Source organism: Oncorhynchus kisutch, linkage group LG24, assembly GCF_002021735.2.
Source record: "Oncorhynchus kisutch isolate 150728-3 linkage group LG24, Okis_V2, whole genome shotgun sequence".
Lineage (NCBI taxonomy): Eukaryota > Metazoa > Chordata > Actinopteri > Salmoniformes > Salmonidae > Oncorhynchus > Oncorhynchus kisutch.
The window spans coordinates 45,420,565-45,432,811 of NC_034197.2; the positions used below are offsets into that span (position 1 = coordinate 45,420,565).

The 12,247-nt window shown below is 42.6% G+C and overlaps 1 protein-coding gene across 3 annotated transcripts in view; it reads left to right on the plus strand.

The window, feature by feature from the left end:
- Positions 1 to 12,247, plus strand: part of LOC109882373 (plasma membrane calcium-transporting ATPase 3) — a 220,816-nt gene that overhangs the window by 92,313 nt on the left and 116,256 nt on the right. For all 3 annotated transcript variants that reach the window (XR_004205175.1, XM_031803547.1, XM_031803548.1), the window contains exon 11: positions 3,224 to 3,366. Coding sequence is in view for 2 of the 3 variants with exons in the window: in XM_031803547.1 (XP_031659407.1) it covers positions 3,224 to 3,366 (143 nt within the window). In the remaining variant the exon portion in view is untranslated. The remainder of the gene's footprint in view (positions 1 to 3,223; positions 3,367 to 12,247) is intronic.

Here is a 12,247-nt window from a genome sequence, read left to right on the forward strand (position 1 = left end):
ACAGGGTAAAAAGGATCTTGAAGAAGGAAGGCTATCACTCCATTTTGCAACGCCATGCCATACCCTGTGGATGGCACGTAATTGGAGCCAATTTCCTCCTACAACAGGACAATGACCCAAAGCAGAGCTCCAAACTATGCAAGAACTATTTAGGGAAGAAGCAGTCAGCTTGTATTCTGTCTATAATGGAGTGGCCAGCACAGTCACCGGATCTCAACCCTATTGAGCTGTTGTGGGAGCAGCTTGACCGAATGGTACATAAGAAGTGCCCATCAAGCCAATCCAACTTGTGGGAGGTGCCTCAGGAAGCATGGGGTGAAATCTCTTCAGATTAGCTCAACAAACTGACAACTTGAATGCCAAAGGTCTGCAACTTTCTGTAATTGTTGCAAATGGAGGATTCTTTGACGAAAGCAAAGTTTGAAGGACACAAATATTATTTCAATTAAAAATCATTATTTTTCAAGACTATATTTCCTATTCATTTTGCATGTTTTCTTGGAAAACCAGGACATTTCTAAGTGGCCCCAAACTTTTGAAAGGTAGTGTAGATGTAACAGTATTGCTTCCATCCCTCTCCTCGAACTAGGGACCCTCTCTGCACACATCGACAACTGACGAAGCATCGTTACCCATCTCGCCCCTTGCAGAGCAAGGGGGACAACTACTTCAAGGTCTCAGAGAGTGACGTCACCGATTGAAATGCTATTAGGGCGCACACCGCTAACTAGCTAGCCATTTCACATCAGTTACATAACATAGGCCTACCCCAGCCAAACCTGGGCCAATTGTGCACCACCCTATGGGGACTCCCAATGTTGTGCAGCCTGGATTCGAGCCAGGTACGCCGTTTGTACTGAGATGCGCCACTCAGGAGCCCAATAGTTGCTGTCAATGGCTGGTCTGGAGTTCCTCTGAAATGTACCATTATATATCACATGATAAGAAAACTACAGTCATGACTTCACAAAAAAATATATTTACAAAGAGAAACGAGACCATTACGTTCAAGTAGATCGTTTTATTTTCATTTACCTCATCCTCTATTGCCCATGTGGGTAGCTACTTCCTCAGATTTGATTGATGGAACAATCCAGCCAATGTTTAGGCGAATGTGTTTTTGACAGATGGAAATGATTGGTCAGGAGTTAAAGCTCCTGCCCCCAGATCAAATTCATTTTTTAATTGGTAACGTGAACATAGTGACAGAACTCCAAGTGTGTGCAGCTTCAAAATCTGCAAGTGTATTTTTGATTAACATCAGAATATTCATACACGTAAATGGACTTGTAATAATTCTGAAAATAAATTATGCTTATTGAATGTTTTCAAATGTCAAATTACTTCCTTTTATGACTTTTGTTAAATCTTTCACTCCTCATGATACAAGCTTGAAAAATAAAATTACACTCGAATCATAGTTGCAACCACAAATCTAAATATGCGACCAGGAAATTCAAAATACAAAACTCACGTAGTTCTGTCATCATTATAATATTATATTATTATATACCTTCTATGTGGCAGGCTGCTCTCATCTGTCTGCACCATGTACTCTCCAACGGGCTCATGTACTCTCCCAAGGGCTCGGTTCTAGTCCCTCTCCTCTTCTCTCTATAGACCAAGTCACTCAGCTCCGTCATATCCTCACATGGTCTCTCCTATCACTGCTATGAGGATGGACCTCTCCTCTACTCTCTATAGACCAAGTCACTCAGCTCTGTCATATCCTCACATGGTCTCTCCTATCACTGCTATGAGGATGGACCTCTCCTCTACTCTCTATAGACCAAGTCACTCAGCTCTGTCATATCCTCACATGGTCTCTCCTATCACTGCTATGAGGATGGACCTCTCCTCTACTCTCTATAGACCAAGTCACTCAGCTCCGTCATATCCTCACATGGTCTCTTCTATCACTGCTATTTGGATGACACTCAACTACTTTTCTCCTTCCCCCTTCTGACACCCAGGTGGCCTGGCAGAGGTCTCAGCTTGGACGTTGGCCAGCCACCTCAAGGTCAACAAGACAGAGCAACTCTTCCTCCTAGGGAAGACTGGCCCTCTCCAAGACCTCTCCATCACGGTTGACAGCTCCACATTGTCCTCCTCCCAGAGTGCAAAGAACCTTCGTGTGACCCTGGACAACACCCTGTAGTTCTCTGCAAACATCAAGCCAGTGACCTGCTCCTGCAGGTTCATGCTCTACGACATCCGTAGAGTACGACCCTACCTCACACAGGAAGAGGAACATCCGTAGAGTACGACCCTACCTCACACAGGAAGAGGAACATCCATAGAGTACGACCCTACCTCCCACAGGAACCAGTCCTGTCTGGACTCCTGCAACTCGCTGTTGGCTTGGCATCCCGCTTGTGCCATCAAAACTCTGCAGATTATCCAGAATGCCGTAGCCCGCCTGGTGTTCAACCTTCCCAAGTTCTTTCATGTCACCCCACTCCTCCGCACTCTCCACTGGCTTCCAGGTAGGTGAACCTTCGCCCCCAGTCTGAGGTTCTGAACGCTCTGGAGCAGGTTTCATCAAGGACCTCTCTGTACTTTGCTCCATTCATCTTTCCCTTGATCCTGACCAGTCTCTGCGCTGAAACACATCCCCACAGCATGATGCTGCGACCACCATGCTTCACCGTAGGGATGGTGCCAGGTTTCCTCCAGACGTGACGCTTCGCATTCAGGCCAAATAATTCAATCTTGGTTTCATCAGACCAGATAATCTTGTTTCTCATGGTCAGAGTCCTTTAGGTGCCTTTTGGCAAACACCAAGCAGGCTGTTATGTGCCTTTTACTGAGGACTGGCTTCCTCCTGGCCACTCTACCATAAAGGCCTGATTGGTGGAGTGCTGCAGAGTTAGTTGTCCTTCTGGAAGGTTCTCCCATCTCCACAGAAGATCTCTGTCAGAGTTACCATCGGGTTTTTGGTCACCTCCTTTCTGGTTTTATTTTTAATGATCTAAAAACCTGTTTTCACTTTGTCATTATGGGGTATTGTGATGTCATTATGGGTTATTGTGATGTCATTATGGGTTATTGTGATGTCATTATGGGTTATTGTGTGTAGATTGATGTGAAACAAATATTTAATAATTTTTAGAATAAGGCTGTAATTTAACAAAATGTAGAACAAGTCAAGGGGTCTGAAAACTTTCAGAATGCTCTGTATATAGTAATAATAACATAATATTTAATAAGTTGATGTTTCCAGATCGTGTGTGGCTAGCAGAGTGTACTCCAGTCTATGTCCAGTACTTTGTCAAGTTCTTCATCATCGGAGTGACTGTGTTGGTGGTGGCTGTACCTGAGGGCCTGCCGCTCGCTGTCACCATATCACTGGCCTACTCTGTCAAGGTACGTGAGGATGGGTGTGTATGTTTGGGTAAACGTGTACTTGTTTGTTAGAGATCTGAGAGGGTAGGAATAACAGTAGCAGGTAGCAAGCAATATGTTGGAGCTTCCAAATGGCCAATCACTGACACTATCACTAACAGCTGTCCAATCAGATCTTCACAGTTATGTAGGGCATATGGGGCAATTTGGGATTGGGCAAACCCACACAACAACATACTCCAGTTTACTATAGTACTATATGTAGAATTCTGAGGTTAACTGTCGTATCCTGTAGAGTCCTTCACACTGAAGAATCCTTCGACGGTGTAGTGCTTCCACTGCCTTCAGAAAGCATTCATACCCCTTACCTCTTCCAATATTTTGTTGTGTTACAGCCTGAATTTAAAATGATTTCAATTGATATGTTTTTTCTCTCACCCATCTACACACAATACCCAATAATGACGAAGTGAAAATATGTTTTCAGACCTTTTTGCAAATCTATTGAAAATGAAATATAGAAATATCTCATTTACATCAGTATTCACACCCCTGAGTCGGTAATTTGTAGAAGGACTTTTGGCCGCGATTACAGATGTGAGTCTTTCTGGGTACGTTTCTAAGAGCTTTCCACACCTGGATGGTGCATGATTTGCAAATTATTCTTAAAAAAATTATTCAAGCTCTGTCAAATTAGTTGTTGATCATTGCTAGGCAACCGTTTTCAGGTCTTGCCATAGATTTTCAAGCAGATTTAAGTCTAAACTGTAACTCGTGAACATGCACTGCCTTCTTGGTAAGCAACTCCAGTGTAGATTTGGCCTTGTGTTTTCCATTTTTTTATTTTTTATTTATTTAACCTTTATAGGCAAGTCAGTTAAAACAAAATCTTATTTACAATGACGGCCTACCCAGGCCAAACCCGGACGACACTGGGCCAATTGTGAGCCGCCCTATGGGACTACCAATCACGGCTGGTTGTGATACAGCCTGGAATCAAACCAGGACCTGTAGTGACGCCTCTATCACTGAGATGCAATGCCTTAGACCGCTGCGCGTCTCGGGAGCCCTTTTAAAGTCCCTATTGGCCTCATGGTGAAATCCCTGAGCGGTTTCCTTCCTCTCAACTGAGCTAGGAAGGATGTCTGTATCTTTGTAGTGACTGGGTGTATTGATACACCATCCAAAGTGTAATTAATAACTTCACCATGATCGAAGGGATATTCAATGTCTGCTACTTTATTTTCACCCATCTACCAATCGGTGCCATCCTTTTCGAGGCATTGGAAAACCTCCCTGGTCTTTGTGGTTGAATCTGTGTTTTAAATTCACTGATTGACTGAGGGACTTTACAGATAATTGTGTGTGTGGGGTACAGAGATGAGAAAGTCATTCAAAAATCATGTTAAACTATTAGAGTCAAAGTTAGTTATGTGACTTGTTACACATATTTTTACTCCAGAACTTATTTAGGATTCACAAAGGGGTTGAATACTTATTGACTCAATACATTTCAGCGTTAGATTTTTTTATTCATTAGTAAAAAAATTGAAAAACATAATTCCACTTTATCATTATGGGGTTTTGTCTGTAGGCTAGTGACACAAAACAAATAATTGAATCCATTTTGAATTCAGGCTGTATCCCAACAAAATGTGGCGTCCATTTTAAATTCAGGTTGTAATGTGGAATAACAATACTATCTGAAAGCAATGTACTATATAATGTTGTTGTATATTGTCAAATACACCAGTATCCCTCGATCTCACAGTGCTTACGTTAGAATGATCGATTGGCTTTACTGCTAGATTTGTCGATGCTGTTTTTATTTGAATGTGCTGTCTTTGGGGTGTCTCCTCGATGCCCCCTCGATGTCCCCTCGATGCCCCCTCGATGTCCCCTCGATGCCCCCTCGATGTCCCGTCGATGTCCCCTCGATGCCCCCTCGATGCCCCCTCGATGTCCCCTCGATGCCCCCTCGATGTCCCCTCGATGCCCCCTCGATGTCCCCTCGATGCCCCCTCGATGTCCCCTCGATGTCACCTCGATGTCACCTCGATGTCCCCTCGATGCCCCCTCGATGTCCCCTCGATGCCCCCTCGATTGTGTAGTGCTTAATATAGAGTTTTGTAGTGTTTTGTAGTGTAGAATATTCTACCCCACACGGTAGTATACCTTGATTGATTAATTTTATTTGAGTATTTAAAAACACAATACAACCATAAATGTGAATACAATTAATGAATACATTTGTTGAGATTAACACCCAAAAGGTTCTATTGCAGCTTTCAATGTATTTCCATTGTGGTCTTAGTTCAAATATGTTGAACATTTACAGGTAACCCAAATGAAAAAATACTCTCGAATAATATTGCCTAAATACTGTAGTATTACTATATTTACTGTGCATTCGGAAAGTATTCAGAACCCTTGACCTTTTCCACATTTTGTTACGTTACAGCCTTATTCTAAAAATGATTAAATTACTTTTTTTCCCCCTCAATCTACACACAATACCCTATAATGACATCACAATACCCTATAATGACATCACAATACCCTATAATGACATCACAATACCCCATAATGACATCACAATACCCTATAATGACAAAGCAATAACAGGTTATAGAGATTTATTACAAATTAAAAACTGAAATATCACATTTACAAGTATTCAGACCCTTTACTCAGTACTTTGTTGAATGCCTTTATGGTAGATTGGCCAGACGGAAGCCGCTCCTCAGTAAAAGGCACATGTCAGCCCGATTGGAGTTAAAAGGCACCTAAATATTATTTTTTACCTTTATTTAACTAGGCAAGTCAGTTAAGAACAAATTCTTATTTTCAATGACGGCCTAGGAACAGTGGGTTAACTGCCTGTTCAGGGGCAGAACCTTGTCAACTCGGGAGTTTGAACTTGCAGCCTTCCAGTTACTAGTCGAAAAATATCTCACAGTGCTAGTTGAAAAATATATGGCAAATAGAAATTCAATATAGATGGTGTTGAGAGATAGATGGGAGGGGTTGAGTGGAGCTGGAGGATGGGACTGGATGGTGTTCAGAGATAGATGGGAGGGGTTGAATGGAGCTGAAGGTTGGGACTGGATGGTGTTCAGAGATAGATGGGAGGGGTTGAATGGAGCTGAAGGATGGGACTGGATGGTGTTCAGAGATAGATGGGAGGGGTTGAGTGGAGCTGAAGGATGGGACTGGATGGTGTTCAGAGATAGATGGGAGGGGTTGAGTGGAGCTGAAGGATGGGACTGGATGGTGTTCAGAGATAGATGGGAGGGGTTGAATGGAGCTGAAGGTTGGGACTGGATGGTGTTCAGAGATAGATGGGAGGGGTTGAATGGAGCTGTAGGTTGAGACTGGATGGTGTTCAGAGATCGATGGGAGGGGTTGAATGGAGCTGAAGGTTGGGACTAATAATAACAAATAACAACAAGATAACTAATGTAATAATAATGTCCATAAAACGTCTATGGGTTAAGAACTTTTGTGAAAGAGCCCAGTTTAAAAGATAGGGAAAATAAAAAATAAAACCAGATGGACATCAGTAATAGATGGGAGAGGTTGAGGGTAGAGGAAGGACATCAGTAATAGATGGTTGAGGGTAGAGGAAGGACATCAGTAATAGATGGTTGAGGGTAGAGGAAGGACATCACTAATAGATGGGAGAGGTTGAGGGTAGAGGAAGGACATCAGTAATAGATGGGAGAGGTTGAGGGTAGAGGAAAGACATCAGTAATAGATGGTTGAGGGTAGAGGAAAGACATCAGTAATAGATGGTTGAGGGTAGAGGAAGGACATCAGTAATAGATGGGAGAGGTTGAGGGTAGAGGAAGGACATCAGTAATAGATGGTTGAGGGTAGAGGAAGGACATCAGTAATAGATGGGAGAGGGTAGAGGAAGGACATCAGTAATAGATGGGAGAGGGTAGAGGAAGGACATCAGTAATAGATGAGAGAGGTAGAGGAAGGACATCAGTAATAGATGGTTGAGGGTAGAGGAAGGACATCAGTAATAGATGGTTGAGGGTAGAGGAAGGACATCAGTAATAGATGGGAGAGGTTGAGGGTAGAGGAAGGACATCAGTAATAGATGGTTGAGGGTAGAGGAAGGACATCAGTAATAGATGGTTGAGGGTAGAGGAAGGACATCAGTAATAGATGGGAGAGGTTGAGGGTAGAGGAAGGACATCAGTAATAGATGGTTGAGGGTAGAGGAAGGACATCAGTAATAGATAGTTGAGGGTAGAGGAAGGACATCAGTAATAGATGGTTGAGGGTGGAGGAAGGACATCAGTAATAGATGGGAGAGGTTGAGGGTAGAGGAAGGACATCAGTAATAGATGGTTGAGGGTAGAGGAAGGACATCAGTAATAGATGGGAGAGGGTAGAGGAAGGACATCAGTAATAGATGGGAGAGGGTAGAGGAAGGACATCAGTAATAGATGAGAGAGGTAGAGGAAGGACATCAGTAATAGATGGTTGAGGGTAGAGGAAGGACATCAGTAATAGATGGTTGAGGGTAGAGGAAGGACATCAGTAATAGATGGGAGAGGTTGAGGGTAGAGGAAGGACATCAGTAATAGATGGTTGAGGGTAGAGGAAGGACATCAGTAATAGATGGGAGAGGGTAGAGGAAGGACATCAGTAATAGATGGGAGAGGGTAGAGGAAGGACATCAGTAATAGATGGGAGAGGGTAGAGGAAGGACATCAGTAATAGATGAGAGAGGTAGAGGAAGGACATCAGTAATAGATGGTTGAGGGTAGAGGAAGGACATCAGTAATAGATGGTTGAGGGTAGAGGAAGGACATCAGTAATAGATGGGAGAGGTTGAGGGTAGAGGAAGGACATCAGTAATAGATGGTTGAGGGTAGAGGAAGGACATCAGTAATAGATGGTTGAGGGTAGAGGAAGGACATCAGTAATAGATGGGAGAGGTTGAGGGTAGAGGAAGGACATCAGTAATAGATGGTTGAGGGTAGAGGAAGGACATCAGTAATAGATAGTTGAGGGTAGAGGAAGGACATCAGTAATAGATGGTTGAGGGTGGAGGAAGGACATCAGTAATAGATGGGAGAGGTTGAGGGTAGAGGAAGGACATCAGTAATAGATGGTTGAGGGTAGAGGAAGGACATCAGTAATAGATGGGAGAGGGTAGAGGAAGGACATCAGTAATAGATGGGAGAGGGTAGAGGAAGGACATCAGTAATAGATGAGAGAGGTAGAGGAAGGACATCAGTAATAGATGGTTGAGGGTAGAGGAAGGACATCAGTAATAGATGGTTGAGGGTAGAGGAAGGACATCAGTAATAGATGGGAGAGGTTGAGGGTAGAGGAAGGACATCAGTAATAGATGGTTGAGGTTGAGGGTAGAGGAAGGACATCAGTAATAGATGGTTGAGGGTAGAGGAAGGACATCAGTAATAGATGGGAGAGGTTGAAGGTAGAGGAAGGACATCAGTAATAGATGGTTGAGGGTAGAGGAAGGACATCAGTAATAGATGGTTGAGGGTAGAGGAAGGACATCAGTAATAGATGGGAGAGGGTAGAGGAAGGACATCAGTAATAGATGAGAGAGGTAGAGGAAGGACATCAGTAATAGATGGTTGAGGGTAGAGGAAGGACATCAGTAATAGATGAGAGAGGTTGAGGAAGGACATCAGTAATAGATGAGAGAGGTTGAGGAAGGACATCAGTAATAAATGGTTGAGGGTAGAGGATGGACATCAGTAATAGATGGGAGAGGTTGAGGGTAGAGGAAGGACATCAGTAATAGATGGTTGAGGGTAGAGGAAGGACATCAGTAATAGATGGTTGAGGGTAGAGGAAGGACATCAGTAATAGATGGGAGAGGTTGAGGGTAGAGGAAGGACATCAGTAATAGATGGTTGAGGGTAGAGGAAGGACATCAGTAATAGATGAGAGAGGTAGAGGAAGGACATCAGTAATAGATGGTTGAAGGTAGAGGAAGGACATCAGTAATAGATGGGAGAGGTTGAGGGTAGAGGAAGGACATCAGTAATAGATGGTTGAGGGTAGAGGATGGACATCAGTAATAGATGAGAGAGGTTGAGGAAGGACATCAGTAATAGATGGTTGAGGGTAGAGGAAGGACATCAGTAATAGATGGGAGAGGGTAGAGGAAGGACATCAGTAATAGATGAGAGAGGTAGAGGAAGGACATCAGTAATAGATGGGAGAGGTTGGGGGTAGAGGAAGGACATCAGTAATAGATGGTTGAGGGTAGAGGATGGACATCAGTAATAGATGAGAGAGGTTGAGGGTAGAGGAAGGACATCAGTAATAGATGAGAGAGGTAGAGGAAGGACATCAGTAATAGATGGGAGAGGTAGAGGAAGGACATCAGTAATAGATGGGAGAGGTAGAGGGTAGAGGAAGGACATCAGTAATAGATGGTTGAGGGTAGAGGAAGGACATCAGTAATAGATGGTTGAGGGTAGAGGAAGGACATCAGTAATAGATGGGAGAGGGTAGAGGAAGGACATCAGTAATAGATGAGAGAGGTAGAGGAAGGACATCAGTAATAGATGGGAGAGGTTGAGGGTAGAGGAAGGACATCAGTAATAGATGGTTGAGGGTAGAGGAAGGACATCAGTAATAGATGAGAGAGGTTGAGGGTAGAGGAAGGACATCAGTAATAGATGAGAGAGGTTGAGGAAGGACAGGAGTAAAAACAAACAAAATATAACTATTGTAAAATAGACCATAAAATGTAAATAGTACGTAGAAGCTGGAAGTAGAAGCAAAGTTTACATATACTTAGGTTGGAGTCATTAAAACTTGTTTTTCAACCACTTCACAAATGTCTTTTTGTCGGTTAGGACATCTACTTTGTGCATGACACAATTAATTTTTCCAGGCAGATTATTTCACTGTATCACAATTCCAGTTGGTCAGAAGTTTACATACACTAAGTTGACTGTGCCTTTAAACAGCTTGGAAAATTCCATGGCTTTAGAAGCTTCTGATAGGCTAATTGACATCATTTGAGTCAATTGGAGGTGTACCTGTGGATGTATTTCAAGGCCTACCTTCATACTCAGTACCTTTTTGCTTGACATCATGGGAAAATCCAAATAAATCAGCCAAGACCTCAGAAAAAACATTGTAGACCTCCACAAGTCTGGTTCATCCTTGGGAGCAATTTCCAAATGCCTGAAGGTGCCACGTTGATCTGTACAAACAATAGTACGCAAGTATAAACACCATAGGACCACGCTGCCATCACACCACTCAGGAAGGAGATGCGTTCTGTGTCCTAGAGATGAACGTATTTTGGTGCGAAATGTGCAAATCAATCCCAGAACAACAGCTAAGGACCTTGTGAAGATGCTGGAGGATACAGGTACAAAAGTATCTATAGTGCCTTGCGAAAGTATTCGGCCCCCTTGAACTTTGCGACCTTTTGCCACATTTCAGGCTTCAAACATAAAGATATAAAACTGTATTTTTTTGTGAAGAATCAACAACAAGTGGGACACAATCATGAAGTGGAACGACATTTATTGGATATTTCAAACTTTTTTAACAAATCAAATACTGAAAAATTGGGCGTGCAAAATTATCAGGACCTCAGACTGGGGAGAAGGTTCACCTTCCAACAGGACAACAACCCTAAACATACAGGCAAGAAAACGCAGGAGTTGAGTGCCCAGCCAGAGCCCGGACTTGATCCCAATCGAACATCTCTGGAGATAACTGAAAATAGCTGTGCAGTGATGCTCCCCATCCAACCTGACAGAGCTTGAGAGGATCTGCATAGAAGAATGGGAGAATCTCCCCAAATACAGGTTTGCCAAGTTTGTAGCATCATACCTAAGAAGACTCAAGACTGTAATTGCTGCCAAAGGTGCTGAACAAGGTCCTGAGTAAAGGGTCTGAATACTGATGGAAAAAAGGACATTTCATCTTTTATTTTTAATAACTTTGCTAAAATTTCTAAAAACCTGTTTTTGCTTTGTCATTTTGGGGTATTGTGTGTAGATTGAAGGAAAAAAACTATGTAATTAATTTTAGAATTAAACTGTAACGTAACAAAATGTGTAAAAAGTCAAGGGGTCTGAATCATTTCTGAATGCACATGATAAAAAAATTGATATTTTAGAAATACAAATGACAGTCACCTTATTGGAGGGCGCTGCCAATAAACTGCCTGGACATAATGAACATCTTGAAGATTGTCACATGAATAAACTCACTGACGGTCAAACTCAACACGTATCATACAGAACCATCGACCCCAAACATTTCTTCAAGACAGCATGGCCACAAAATGGTTGCTCACAGGAATAAACTAACAGCAACAACTTCGTACAGCCTAAACATACATTTCCTTCATGTCCTCCCTTAGTAAGGGTGATAAGGGAAACAACAACAAACTTTTTTTCGTTTATCCGTTATTTTACCAGGTAAGTGGACTGAGAACACGTTCTCATTTGCAGCAACGACCTGGGGAATAGTTACAGGCGAGAGGAGGGGGATGAATGAGCCAATTGTAAACTGGGGATTATTAGGTGACCGTGATGGTTTGAGGGTCAGATTGGGAATTTAAAGAATATTGTGTAACTGATTAAGATTTAGATCAGTCTTATGGTGATACTCAATCTACCCTGGGATTCCAGTTAACCCTTTACTGCAGTGGGCTAAATCAGGATCACAGTGTTTATTTAACTGCAGTGGGATAAATCTGGATATTTAGATATTAGACAACCAATAATATGTACTCTGACATCAGACAACCAATAATATGTACCCAGACATCAGACAACCAATAATACGTACCCAGACATCAGACAACCAATAATATATACCCAGACATCAGACAGCCAATAATACGTACTCTGACATCAGACAACCAATAATA